At 28.7% G+C, this 15,607-nt stretch overlaps 1 protein-coding gene across 2 annotated transcripts in view; it reads right to left on the minus strand.

Moving 5' to 3' along the window:
- LOC101237322 (proton-coupled amino acid transporter 1) overlaps nucleotides 1-5,517 on the minus strand; it is a 38,315-nt gene extending 32,798 nt beyond the window's left edge. Inside the window, exons 1-5 of one of the 2 annotated variants that reach the window (XM_065806277.1) lie at nucleotides 5,219-5,517; nucleotides 4,706-4,945; nucleotides 4,415-4,505; nucleotides 4,227-4,315; nucleotides 3,988-4,071 (exon numbers count right to left, since the gene is read on the minus strand). In XM_065806277.1, coding sequence (XP_065662349.1) covers nucleotides 3,988-4,071; nucleotides 4,227-4,315; nucleotides 4,415-4,505; nucleotides 4,706-4,857 — 416 coding nt within the window. In that variant the 5' untranslated portion in view covers nucleotides 4,858-4,945; nucleotides 5,219-5,517. Of the gene's footprint in view, nucleotides 1-3,987; nucleotides 4,072-4,226; nucleotides 4,316-4,414; nucleotides 4,506-4,705; nucleotides 4,959-5,218 lie in introns of both variants that reach the window. The other variant, XM_065806278.1, reaches the window with a different exon arrangement.
- Between the last annotated feature and the right edge of the window lie 10,090 nt (nucleotides 5,518-15,607).

The raw sequence follows: 15,607 nt of genomic DNA on the forward strand, positions 1-15,607 counted from the left end.
GGAAAGAGAAACACACTGATACGCTACAAGTGTCGTTGGGGAATGACGCACATATCACTATCCGTCAAATTGACAACACTGCCAACCTACAGAGAGAATTTAAGGGAATTCCCAAGGCATAACTTTTGAATTTCTCTTAACTGAGTTGTCATAATTAAAGTGGGGTTGCATGTTGCAATTAGTCATATTTATTTAGAAAATGGGAGAAATTTCCAAAAGTTCAGTTCGATCGAGATTTCTGGTAAAGATTTGAGGGCCCCCTGAGGTTGAGGGCCCCGGGCAACTGCCCCGCGTAGCCCCTAGGTTGCTACGCTGCTGATTTTATATATTTCAGATATAGATTAAAATACTAAATTTTTTACCAAAATCACTAAACAAACTAAATATAAGTAACTTAGAGTTGTAGAGTTTTCATAGGTAAAAAACACACACACAATAGGTTTACTTTGCAAGCTTTACTTTTGTTATGACTCTTTAAATGACTTTAGTGCATATAAATTAACGTTTTTAAAAAAAATGTTTGAAAATGAAATAGCATGTTTCTTTTCCATATTAAAGTTAAAAGACTCTGATATTAACATTAAAATATTCCAGAGTGACTTTTAGCAGACATTATGAACAATTTAATAAAACAAAGTATAAGAAAATATGGTCCACTGACAAACATTGTCATTTGGTATTTTCAAACCTCTACGATTTGTTTTAGCAGTGTAATCGCCGAGTTCTTCATAATAAAATTTACCTTCTTCTTGTTCTTCAACTTCATTTCGCACAATATATCCAGCTATATATACTAATCCTGCTTTTGTATCTATTTGCACACACTTTTCTAGCTCAGGCAAATTGTCAAATATATCAATTGCATTAATGCTAAGAAAATATCCACATTTCTGGCAGTTATGTCCACTTTCTGCAGATAAGAAATTAATGTCTATATTGATAGTTTCGCTCGTTGAATTTTTACTTTTTCAATAACTTGTTGCACATTGATAAATTATGTGCCTCCAGATCCTTGTTGGAGTTTTCCAAACATTTTTTCTAGTGGGTCAGTTGTAAATTTTCCCAGTATTACATAATTAATAGATTTCTGCAACAAAAACTTTGTAAGGGCTACTAAACCACGACATGTATGAGCTAAGGCTGCACCTGTATCTCTGGTGAACTTTCAGTTACAGCTTCATCGCAAAAGACTTGTAGACAAGTAGACACCTTTTGTCTTTCAATAAGTTTTGGTGTAACAGATATACCTGTAAGTTTAGACAATTTTACAATGTTATTTCTTCGAGTCTGAACAAACTTAAGATATTAGACCAACATGCATATTTAATTTCCCCATTATATTCATAATGTAACTTTTGGCTTTTTTTCTGTAATCCAGTAATTATGAACAGATTTAAGTAGATGCACAAGGTCATATAACAAAAACACATTGTTTCTGGTCAACCATAGATCAACACATTTATACATTATAAATAGTGCTTGATTTACACGATTATTATCAAATATTATGGCAACTCGTATCCCTCCAGCGCTCTTTATTCCCTCAAAAACGAATTGAGTTTGTTCAAGCAGAAATTTAGAATCAAGCTCACAAATAGGTAAAATTCTGCAAAAATATTGTGGTCTTCAATAAAGTGAAACTTACATAAAAATTAAAACAGTAGTTGCTGAAGAGTCTGGTTTATTTACTGCTTTTCCAAAGATTGAGCCAGCATGATAAGTAAGAGATGATTTAATGTATACTTCGTCAATCAATAGCAAACACTTTTTTTGCATTTCATTTTCAAGTTTAGAAAAAATTGAGTTTAAAAACATTGATCATCGATTGCAGAATCAAGTTTTGAATTTAGCTTTGTTAGGAGAGAAATACTTGAAAGTTCATAATTTTCCCTTGATCTTTTATATAATGATCTTGAAATTGCAAAGTATTCAAATGCTCGTACAATAGTTTCTGTGGTGTATTTTTTTTCAACTGTATTAGAACTCATATCACGGATGTGTTGCAAAAGAATTACTATTTTATTGGATTTTGTTAAGTTATTTAATAAATTAATAGCTTCTTGTAATTTTGAGCAAGAATTGATTATGAAAATCCCGTTTTTAAATAGAGATTCAATTTTATATTTAATCCAACAAAAATATATCCCTCAAAAAGTAAGATCATTCTTGATTTTAAGGATAAACTTGACAATGGAAGAGTTTTATTCAAAATATGTTGACTGAATGATCAGCAACTGTTCACCAGTTAAATACCAAGTTACATTAACTGTACCAAAATCAATTTCTTTATTTTGTAACTTCTGATGTAATGAGCTAAAGGATGTAACTTTATCAGCAGCTAAAAATATATCAAATTCGTCGGGCGTAATGATACGGACAGATCAAGATGCTTTAAAAGTTGTTCTTAATGAAGGTGGAAGAGTAGGTATTAAACTAGGTGTGATACATGTAAAAACGGGTGGAGAATCACGAGGGCTTTTATGGCCAAATTTGGTAACTGCTGGATATCCAGATGGAAAGGGTCTTTCGCAAACAACTGTATCTGGACTGTCAGATATATTGTCTTGTGGTATAGCATTCACTCAAAGAGTATACTCTTCTTTCTTATGAGGAAGCCGGAAAACCTTTTCTTTATTTTCCTTATTGTAATTACCATTACAGTTTGTCACGCAACATTTTTTAGACATTTTTTGTATCTATAAACTAGATAATTGTACTTTAATTAAAAATTAGTAAAGACGACGCTTGCAATAATTAAACAAGATAATTTTCGAATATTGATGGCCCCCAGCCCCAGGCCTCTATATAAGCGTTTACGAGGCCTGTATAACAGACGGCTAACCTCTCATTTTTATTTGAATGTTTTAAAAGAACTTTTTGACCTCTTGTCTGTTTAACTGATATTCAGTTGGATAATTTTTTTAACAACGTTTTAGTTAAATTCAGCATACTAAATAAAAACTTCTGTTTTAAAATTCAGCATATATTCAGCATATAAATTAATTTAACCAAATAAATATTATTTTAAATTATAATTGTTCCTCTTTGTTAGTCGTATTTTGATTTTACTTTAAAACAAAAGATTATTAAAGCAAAACGTTTTTGGATCTTTTATTTTGCATATTCACAACCCTCATTAAATTCTTCGCAATTCGAAAATTCTTCGCAAAATTGAACTCTCTTTATTTTAAAAACAGGTAAAACCCTTAAACACCTACGCACAGTGGAAACCTTAAACACCTTCGCACAGTGGAACCCTTAAACATCTACGCACAGTGGAACCCTTAAACACCTACGCACAGTGGAACCCTTAAACACCTTCGCACAGTGGAACCCTTAAACACCTACGCACAGTGGAACCCTTAAACACCTACGCACAGTGGAACCCTTAAACACCTACGCACAGTGGGACAGAGTGTGCCAAAATACCAGAAAATCAATATCAGCATTGCACGGTGAAAATTTGTCATAATGGTGAAGACATGTTGATTAGAGGAAATATCTAGTTAAAAAAACATTAAATACTAATTTAAGCGTAATTTTATGCGGTTATTTACACGTTAATTTGCCATGTGTTCCAAAACGCTATTTTAGATATTTTATTTATCAACTTTCTTACGCTACTATTGTTTTAAATTAACTTTATTGACTTTCATTTTTAAACTATATTATTTTAATTAAGAATGTTTTCGTCGTTCAGGCTTTTAAAAATAATTTAACGTAAATAATTATAATAATATAAATAAAATATTAGGGACCCGTCTGATGTTTAAGGGTCTTGAGCAACCCCTATAACTTTTTTTTATTCAAAATTTTTTTTAATTTAGTATTAATTCATTACATAGAACACATTTAAGGTTTTACAATGTCGTGTGTGTGTATATGTTTACATATACACACACACGTTTATATACAGCACATAACATCATTTTAACGTTGACATATTTTTTATACCGTTTTAATATCAAGTGCAGGCTAAAAAAATACCTTGCCAACATGCCAATTCTTTTGCCATAAACGCTGAACAAATATTCTGAAATTCCAGAATAACTGATACGATTAATTCCAAGACTAAAGAGATTATATTAAAAAAAATAATTTTCCAGAATATTCAAATATATTACAAGAAACTAAATTAAAAGTCTAATATAAAAAAGCAAACAAAACAAAACAAAAAAATTGATAGAGAGTAAAAAAAAGAAAAAGTCTCGAACTTAAACAAATACCTTTCTCGTATATTTTGGGCTGTATCAACCAGCAATTTAATGTTGTACATGCATACAAATCCAAGTAAAAGAAGGATTGCCGGTCCAAGCTTCCAGTTATCATTAAAAAAGTTGTTTAGTTGATTAATTTAAAAAAAAAATGAATAAAAGTAATACGTAATTCTGAAACTAAATAATCTAAAACTCACAATTAGACCTCCATGCATGACAGCTGATGGTAAACCTAAAATACCTGTTCCAATAAATACTTTTAACAAATGTGTTAACACTTGCCAATCTCTAAAAAATACAAAACAACATTGAAGTTCATTTGAAAAACTTTAACATTATCATCATTAACGAGGTCGTTGTTGTCATCGCAGTCATAATTATCATAATCATGATCACGATCATGATCATCACGGCCATCATAATCATCTTCATTATCATCATCATCAACACTAAAAACAAAGTCATCAAAAATAACAACAACAACATACTCTAAATGTCCTTCTTTAGGAAAAAACTTTTCTTCTAATAGATTGTCAAGCTCATCTTCAGATTGGAACGTTTCAAGCGGCTCTTCGCAATGGAATGTTTTGAGCAATATAGGTTGATCGACCAACATTGGTTGATCAACATTTTTCTCCATTCAAACTTTCAACTTAACTACAAATGTCTAATTTTAGACAACCTTATTTTAAAACTGCTTCAAATACTAAAACATCTTCTTTCAGGTTCTAAAACAAACAACTTTGGACTTTTTATAAAAAGTGAGTGCTATTTTAAGAAGATAATATTAGAGAAGATAGAATCAGAGAATAATCAAAGAGCAATAAATCATAGAAGAATCATTGAAAAACCAAAGAAAATAGAATCAGAGAATAATCAGAGAGCATTAAATGGGTTTATTTTTTTTTAATGTTCAAATAAGTTGACAGAAAAAAAGCTATAAAACTGTTAGTAATTATTTTTAATAACATCTACTTGTGGTTACAAATTTATATATGTACCTTGTTGATTGCTGGTAACAACTTTTCAAATACTTTAAAACAAAATTCCAAAATAAATAGTTTGTTGTTGAAAGTTTTTTTTTTAAATACAACTGCGTTAAAAATTGTTAATAAAATCTATATAAATAAACCAAGTTTTCATTTGTTTTTCTATTGTTCAAATGAAAAAAAGAAACGAAAAACTTTCAAACAATTCAAAAACTCTTCAAATATAACTTGTGTTTTAATGCGCACAAAAACGTATTTTTTTGATTATTCGTACTAGACGTTTTTTTTTTAAAAAAAAATAAATAAGAGTTGTTAAGTAATCTACTTCTAAACATAATAAGATATTGTGTTTAGATTAACATAATAAGATATCGTGATTTAGATTAACAAAATAAAATATTGTTTAAAAGAAAAATTCGGAAAACTTTAATAAACACTTAATAGGTTCCTTATCAATGATGCTTATTTGGTATTAGTGTTAATCTAATACAAAATATTTCGGTTTTATTGGAGTACAGTTTGACCACAAAATTTTTTCTGAGAAGATTCAATTTAAAAGCTTTACTTATATTTATTTTTTTTAAATTTTATTTTAGGTGCCCCAAGAAGTTCTTACAGTCTTATTACAGGGTACCGCGGAAGAGCATTTGAAAGGATGTTCACTCCTCCTTCCTTACTGATTTTATAAAATTTGCCAAGAAATAGCGTTGAAATACAAATCTCTAGCTTTGAATTGCGTTGAAATACGAATCTCATATAGCGTTGAAATACGAATCTCAAGCTTTTGAGACAAACGCACTAACCACTGATATACGGCTGCTACTATTAATGCTAACAAGGAAAAATAAACTAGCGCGTACATACGAAAATTTACATACATCAAAAATTTCTTAGCCGCAAATTTATTAAGAAACGTGGTTGTTGAAAAATAAAATACATTTAAATCGCTCTTCTATCATTGCTTTTTCTAAAGTAGTTGTTAACAAGACATTATTACCAACAAGACATTATATTACTGTCAACAAGACAATTTGCTGTAATAATGCTAATCGTACATTTAATGTATAAACTAATCATGTACATTGACATATAAATTTAATAGATTTGTCCCTATAGGAATAAATCAGCTCTCTTTAGGCCTAAATAGAGCTAAAACTTAAAGTAATATAAAATCTAATAAAAAAAGGAATACACATGCAATGGGACAAAGTACAAGATTAATCTTTCCATAAAATTATAAAAAACTACTATGTTTTGAACAATGTCTTGATTTTTTATGACATCATGAAACCTGTGACGTTACAATTAGACGCATGCAAAACTGGTGTTGGAGCAGTACTACTTCAAAATGAAAAACTAATTGCATTGCATCAAGGTCAATGACACCAGCTCAGTTAAACTATGAAATCATGAAATCTATGAAAAAGAACTTCTTGCTGTACTTTTTGGTGTGATTTGGATGTGAGATATATATATATATATATATATATATATATATATATATATATATATATATATATATATATATATATATATATATATATATATATATACATGTATATGTATATATGGAAAAAAGTCACTGTTAACGGTGATCACAAACCGTTGGAAAATAGTATTAAGAAAGCGTTAGCAAACACTCCTCAGCATCTTCAGAGGATGTTATTATGGTTGCAAAATTGTGAAATAATTAAAAATAGTATTTCATTTTATTTGTTGATGAAACACAGTGTCAAATGGAAAAATTTAGTTAAGTGATTTTCTACTAATATATAATTGCTCTGTTCTTTTAAGAACATTGAGCACTCTATTGTGTAGAATACTTTTTAAAGTTGTTTAAATATATATATATATATATATATATATATATATATATATATATATATATATATATATATATATATATATATATATATATATATATATATATATATATATATATATATATATATATATATATATATATATATATATGACAATGACATCGCAAATGGAGGAAGTATTTTTTTAATAGCAAAAGGCTAAATAATAGAAAATAGAAAAAAAAAATTGTTTAGAATAGAAGATTTACAAAAAACTAATGAAGTGAAAACAATGAAAATTTTAAAGAATATAAATGGAAGAAAAATATTAAATAAACAAAACTACTAAAAGCAAAGTTAAAAGAAAAAATGTTCTTGGGATTTTTGAAAATGAAAAACTTTAATAAGTTATTAAAAGAAAACAAAAATAAACAACAGTTTTTTAAGTTTTAATAACTTATGTTGTTTGAATTGGTTATATTGTCGTGTATTTTTGTGTATTGCTTATATTGTTGTGTATTTCTATTTTTGTTATTTCTGTCAATGACAGTATAAACAAAAATAAAAATACACAACAATATAAACAATACACAAAAATATACAACAATTTAAACAAAATTACATGACAGTCATGTAATTTTGTGCATTGTTTATATTGATGTGTTCATATGTGTATTGTTTATATTGTCGTTTTTTTTTTGGTGGTGTTGTTGCTTATTATTTTTATTATTTTTGCATTTTACATTAGCTGCTATTATTCAAGTGATTTCATATTTTTTTGTCTCATCATAATATTTAAATATATCTTTTTGTTTTATTTTTATTTTCTACCACCCTTTTGATAGTTAAACATTGTGTTATCCCATTCATTTATTATCTCTCAACTCAGCTCATTCACTTTTTCCTTTTTTGTTATTGGTCTGGCTTTTTTGAATAGTTATTATTCTCCTTTTTGTTATGATTTTTTTTTGGTCACTATCTATTACTTATTATTACTTTTTATTACTATTATATACTGTTATTACTTTTTGTTGCTTGTTTGTTTTCTGCTTTATTTGTTTATTTTATTAAGGTGTCACTCCAATGACTAATTTTTAACTATACGAGTGACACCAAACCTAATTTTGTAAATTATAAATAAATCTGTAAATTTTTTCAATTTTTTAGTTAAATAAATGGATAATAAAAAAAAATTTCTCTCTCTCTCTCTCTTTATATATATATATATATATATATATATATATATTATATATATATATATATATATATGTAAATTATGTTAGTGTATTTTACAAATAGAGTGCTCAATGTTCTTAAAGAACAGAGCAATAATAACTTAGTAAAAAACACTTATCTAACTTATCTATATATATATATATATATATATATATATATATATATATATATATATATATATATATATATATATATATATATATATATATATATATATATATATAAATATATACATATATATATATACTCTTAATATCCTTCATTCTTCTGAAAATCACTTACCCTTGGTCTGTGACGGGATTATGATGCTATTTAGTGAGCTGAACTCGTCTTCATGGGCCTTGGTATGTAGCCTCTATATGGCAATTATTTGGGCGAGGGTAAACCACACGGAAGATAAACGCATGGAAAAAAGGTATTTGATAAATAAAATAGTATGTCAGATGTATTTTTATATTTACTTTTTTGTAGAGCAGTCTAAAAAAGCTTATTTATTATTCTCGTTATCTGATCTAGATTTAAATCATTTAAAATTGTGGTTTTTGATAAAGTTGTCTGTAGAAATTTTGTAGAAATTTTGATGTAATTATTGTTAAATTATTATTTAATTATTTATTTGTATTTATATATATATTGATTAGATCTGATTGTAACTCTTAAAATGAAATACTATTATTAAAATTTTTTTTCAGGTTTCGGTTTTAACCCAGCTATGAATTTTAAATGTATCTACATCTGAATCTTTCAGTGCTGTGCAGGGCGATTGGATAGATGTTTTCAAATTTTCCTGGAAAAGCTGCCAGCTGATATCATGGATTTTCTCCACAAAAGTGCTCCTCTTTTGCCACGAAAAACACGAAAGTACAATGATGTCATTTGTGATGATATACTTTCATACTTGTTTTTAAAAAACCTATAAAAATCCAAAGATCATAACTTTCTCAAATTATCTGCAATGTATTCTTTAACTTTATCTACTTCTAACCTACACTTTCTTCTAAAGCGCGTACACAAAATGAATGTGAAAGTAGAAAAACAACTAAAAAAAAGTACTCCTCAATTTTTATTTCGAACTAATTAATAATTTTAATACAATAATATAAGAAGATCAAACATTAAAAAAAAATTAATTATTCTTGTGTGAATCTATTAAAATTTCGAGCTTTTGCTTTAGTGCTACCCGTAAACTTGCGCACAGAATAAGAATCAAAACTATTTCATGCTTTTTTAAATGATATTTTAATATCTTTAATATCTTTAATGTTTCTGCAAAGCTTGTTTGTTCTTTTCATTTTTTTTAAAATAATAGCCCAGTACTTTTCAATAACTCTCAATTCTGGCCAGTTTGGAGGATTATCTGTTTTAGGCACAAATTTCACATTATTCTTTTTATACCATTCCACAGCTAGTTTTACAATAATGAATTGAAACTAAATCAGGCCAGAACACAGGTTTGTTATTGTGTGATTTAATGAGAGGTAAAGACGTTTTTTAAAACATTCTTTAACATATATTTGACCAGAAAGTGTGGACTGAGAAATATAAGGTGCTGATTTTTTGCCACAACTGCAAATAGCTGCCAAAAATGCTGTCACTTTGCTTTTTGTGCTGTCACTTTGCTGCCGGACATCCTCCTTGAATCTATAGCGAATTTGTTAACAGTGTAGTAGACCACAGCATCAACAATCAAACGGAATGGCTAAGAGACATGTGTAAATAGCAAAAAACTTGTTTACCAAAGCAAAAAGATTAAATCAAGATCTGTACATAGCTCTTCTAGAAGTAAAACGGTTGACAGTTTTGCATCACCTGGTCAACTCATTAGTGGAAGAAGATTGAAATAAATACTTCTAACGATGTCACTATCGTGAAACAATTCAAAATTTACAAAAGAAATATTACAACAAAAACGCTAAAACATTGGAAAACATAAGCGAGGGAATCCATGATGAAAAAAACTACGAGTAACAATTAGGAATTTCTTATTCTGCAATTAGAATTTCTTATTGCAGAATAAGAAATTCCTATTGGCGAATTACACGGAAAATGATTGCTAAAGTATTCTGTAAGAGACTAATTCCGCACAAAGAATTCTCACTTAAAAGCCGAGGCGCTAAACTCAATAGAGGTTGAAAAAACGACACGAGAAGACTACACACAATTAATATAACAATTAATTGTAACAATTTAATATATAGATATAGAAATAAATGTCAAACAAATATTGAAGCAATTCTCTTTCCTATAAATAAGAATACGAAACATTACAAAACATATAACAGAACATTTTATAACTGTTGAGTTAAAACACATTTGGGACTTTCGCATCTTTAAGGTATGGACCCTACCCGGATCCATACCAATTGGGTATGGGTCCGGGTAGGGTCCGTTAACATTCAACCCAGACCAGTATATATAAATTGGGTCTTGATCCGGGTCCATTGATACCCTCATGCAGGGATGGCGTCAACATTTTTTGGTCTTTGAGATATCTAACTTCCAGACATGGAGAAAACTCCAAACATTAGTTTGTCAAATAAGGATGCTTTGCAAAAACTGCGATAATTGAAGCCTGGTAGTTATCAATTTAACTTGATTAGATTAATTAAAGTAAAGAGTTAAAGTGGAAAAAATCGGTTGACAGAAGGCTTAAAAAACTGGTATATTGCATGTGCAAGGAAAGTATGACGACGGAAGAATTCTATGAGCAAATTAAGTATGAAGACGAAAGAGAATTCTAAAGCATTGTTGAAAAAAAATTAGACTAATAAAAGTTTTTGAAAATAAAGGAATGATTGCAGTTTTAAAGGGATTGAATATGTGGTTTCCACAGAAAAATAGTAACGAAAAAATATACCAAGAACAGATATAGTAAAGAACTCAATATTAGCGTTTTAAAATAAATGTAGTTTTTCTACATTTCATGAAAATTTAGTAATTCGACTATGAGATTCGAAAAATTCTAAAAAGTTAAATTTTTCTAAAATGACTCAAGGCCCATTATTATGGAATCAAATGAAAAATAATAGTATAAAAGATTTAAATAACATGTCCTTGTTTAAACGGCAAACAAAATTGCATCTTCTCAGTTGAGCAATCTTTCCCGGTTTTATTTTACTTCTCTAATTTTTCTTTATTTGTCTTTGTATTTTAATTTAATTTTTTTATTTTGAAGTAATAATTTCTTAATTAAAAACTTTAGTGTATTATGGAAACACATTTTATAAATGTCTTTATAAGAATATATATATATATATATATATATATATATATATATATATATATATATATATATATATATATATATATATATATATATATATATATATATATATATATATATATATATATATATGAAAAGGTTGAGGTAATAATCTTATAATCCATTCTTTGAGCCCCTTTTTGTTTATATTTGTATATTATTTAAAACGAAATGCTTAGGGGTCATTCCACGCCAAGTGGTCTAGAGGTCCTCCACTCAACCATCTCTGATTTTGATAAAAATTTGTCAGTATGTAGTTAAACATCTTTCATAAACATTACCAAAGTTTCAGGTTAAAATGTTTGCTATTTTAAATTGTGTGGTACTTTTTGTAAGACTTACCCACATTTCAATATCAGTCAATAACTAAAATTCATATTTTGGGGATCTTATATTTTTGCAACGAAAAGGTAATATATCTTAAAAACGTGAATTCTTAGTAAACCGAAGATGCAGATTGCAAATTATTTAATACAACTTTCATATCATGCCTAGAATTTAGTCTATGGCTCAACAAATAGCGTCACAAATTCAACTCCATAAACGTTTATTGTTTTTTTGTAGTGTTATATCTTCAGAACAGATGGTTTTTCAGTATTGTAATTTTTTCTAGAGGTTCTACGTATTAATATAATGATATAGATAAAAAATCAGCTTTTTTAAAAATATGTAAACAAAAATTACGTCAACAATTTTCTCGCAATTAAAATCTCCTCCCTCCCCTTGTCAATAACTTGTCAAACTTTCAGAATTCCCTCCTCCTCCTCCCACTATAAAATTACCTCAACAGTTATCCCTTTCCTTAAGAAAAATAAAAAATAAAATGAAAAACGAAACAAAAACATTTTAAATAGGAGTAATAGTAGTAGTTTACTTTAAGAAAAAGTGATTAAAAGTAAAATGTTTAGAAAAAAAAATGTAACTTATAAAGATTTTTTAAATATTTATAACCATTTAAAATTACAAGCTTGTTGCAAGCGCTTGAAAGACTTGTTCTGAACATAAAAGTAAATAGAAGTAAAAGTGATTGCTACATGCAACATTCTTGGTTTAAACTTCTTCCAGTGCATGATAGAAGGTAAAAAAATTAATTTCATGCAACCTATCAAATAACTGCAAGTCGGTATTTTGTCAATAATAAAAAAATCGTTCCAGTTATGGAATATAAAAGAACAAAGAGAAATATATATATATATATATATATATATATATATATATATATATATATATATATATATATATATATATATATATATATATATATATATATACATATATATTAGGTCTAGGAATTAATTCATGCGCTTTTTAATTGAAAATTGAAGGTTTATTTCAAAAACTAAATGGATGAATACATTAATGAAAATAGTGTCCATCGCTAGTCACTACTTTTGCCCATCTTTCCGGCAATTTACGAATTCCGTGTCGAAAAAATGCTTCATCCTTAAAAGTGATCCAATCAGAGACCCATTTTTCGATATTTTCTGAAGAAGTGAAGCGCTGTCCAATCAAATCGTTATTCATGCAATCGAACAAGTAGTAGTCAGAAGGAGCAATGTCCGGAGAATACGGCGGGTGGGGTAACACTTCCCATCCGACATTTTCCAAATAGTTTTTGACAGGTTTTGCGACATGTGGTCGAGCGTTATCATGCTGAAAAATGAGTTTATCATGTCTGTTCCCCAATCTGGTCGTTTTATGACCAGAGCTTGCTTCAAATGCATTAATTATCGTCGATAAAGTTCTCCATTAATAGTTTCACCAGGTGTCAGAGGCTCATGGTACACTACACCTTTCATATCCCACCATATACACAGCATAACCTTTGCACAGTGAATATTCCGTTTGAGTTGTGATGGACCTGGTTCACCTGGCTTTACCCAGTCCTTTTTTTGTTTAGGATTCTCGTAATAAATCCATTTCTCATCACCAGTAACGATTCGATGCAAAAATCCCTTTCTTTTCTGTCTTTCAAGCAGCAATTCACAAATGGTCTTTCTTCTTTCCACGTCTCTGTCTTTCAATTCATGTGGAACCCAATGAGACATTTTTTGAATCATACCCATGGCTTTGAGGCGTCTGGAAACTGTTGATTGTTCAACTCCTAACAATTTTGTAAGGTCCTCTTGCGTTTGACAAGAATCCTGATCGAGCAATGCTGCCAATTCTGCATCTTTAAATTTTTTCGGCAGTCCTGGTCGCTCTTGGTCTTCCAAACAAAAGTCACCGCTTTTAAACCGTGCAAACCACTTATAACACGTTCGCTCAGCTAGAGCATGGTCACCATAAACTTCAACCAAAATACGATGACTTTCGGTAGCACTTTTCTTCATGTTAAAGTAATGAAGAAGAATACCCCGCAAAAACACTTTATAAGGAACAAAAATCGACATTATCAGTTAAATTAAAAATAGTGTTGTTTACGCTTAAATCAAATGATTTATAATGAAACTAATGCGTAATAACAGTGATCTTCGCACGCATTCGTGGCTAAACGAGACGCTGAGACAATAAGCTAGTTTCGTAATCCCTTGTCAAACCGCACGAATTAATTCCTAGACCAAATATATATATATATGTATAATATATATATACAAATATATTGTTTTTGCATGGATAACGGTAGCATTTTGGTAATTTGGGATAACGGGTAGCATATGAAAATGCTACCCAGATAGTGAGCAACGGGTGGGTACCCGTGTGCTCTTCGACAGCCCTAGTCCTAGATAATGTTAATTGTTTATCATAATTTATGTATAGTGCAGAGTCATAATCCGCGAATGTGCCTATCCTCCTTACTTTAACTTTAGACCTAATCCAATTTAACATTGAAAGCAAACTATTTCTAATAGAGTCTAGTATAACAAAATAATGCATTTGATAATTTTTATAAACTAAGGGTTGGCAATTTTAAGTCGGAAGAGAAAAAACTTACAATTTGTAAAGATTTTCCAGTTTTTAAAGAGCTACAAACATCTTGTTTTCAATATTATAAAAGTATTTAGACCTGGAGCTAAAGAGCCGCATTTTGACATCAAAGTTATAACATCAAATTCGGCTTGCGAGCAGCAGGTTGCCAACTCCTGGTATAAACATTTAAATATTAAAATGTAGACTATGTACTTCTATAAATTCGACAAACACAAACTTTGAAAAAAGTAATTGCGTTTTGAGTAAACATCTCATGTTTGCTCATTAAGTTCTGTATGTAAAAGGATTTAAACAAGCGCGTATTTAACCAATAGCAGTGGTGTAAAGTAATATTTTTAATTAAATTATATGTTCACCTGACAATCAAACTCTGTTTCTTAATCGAAAGTTCTGAGCTAAAGTTAATAAAACCCTTTTTTCATGAATAAGTACTTAAATGACATAAACTTCTGTAAAATTTTCCAATACAACAAGTACTTAAGTTTTGTTCAACTGACATGTCAGGACGTAGATATATTTAAAATAGCTCTTGTTTTATTTTCTATTCTATTTTATATTCTAACTTTCGTCTTCTGATAATTCTAATCGATGTTAGTGATGAACTTATGTAAATTAAACTTTTGAATTTAACTTAGAGAGGTTTGTTCGTAGAATCAAAATATAACTACTTCTAAAATTCGCTCTACACGACTAAAGTTAATTTACGGACCCTAGTATCGCTTTTAAAATATCAAAGACTTTGTAGACCTAACTTAGGCCATAAAAACTAGATGATTTTAGTTCATAGAAAAAATTTCTCTAAAATAGTTTTCTTGTTTGTCAAAGTGTGAAATAAGCTCTTTCCAATGATGCAGTTAAAAAAATTTGCACACATTAGGTTTTAGGGGTTCAAATACATGTTGTTTTAGGGTATTTTACTTTTGTTGCTATATTGGTTTCATAATAACTCAACATGAATAATTTTTAAAAAGCTAATTTTTTATCCATATCATTATATTAGTTCATAGAACCTTCAGAAAAAATAGCAACACTCAAAAACCTTTTGTTCTGGAGATATGACCCTACAAAAAAACGATAAGAATTTTTGATGTTGAATTTGTGACGCTATTTGTTGAGCCATAGACTAAATTCTAGGAATGATATGAAAGTTGTATTAATTAATTTGCCATC

The sequence above is a fragment of the Hydra vulgaris genome, chromosome 09, assembly GCF_038396675.1.
Source record: "Hydra vulgaris chromosome 09, alternate assembly HydraT2T_AEP".
Taxonomy (NCBI): domain Eukaryota; kingdom Metazoa; phylum Cnidaria; class Hydrozoa; order Anthoathecata; family Hydridae; genus Hydra; species Hydra vulgaris.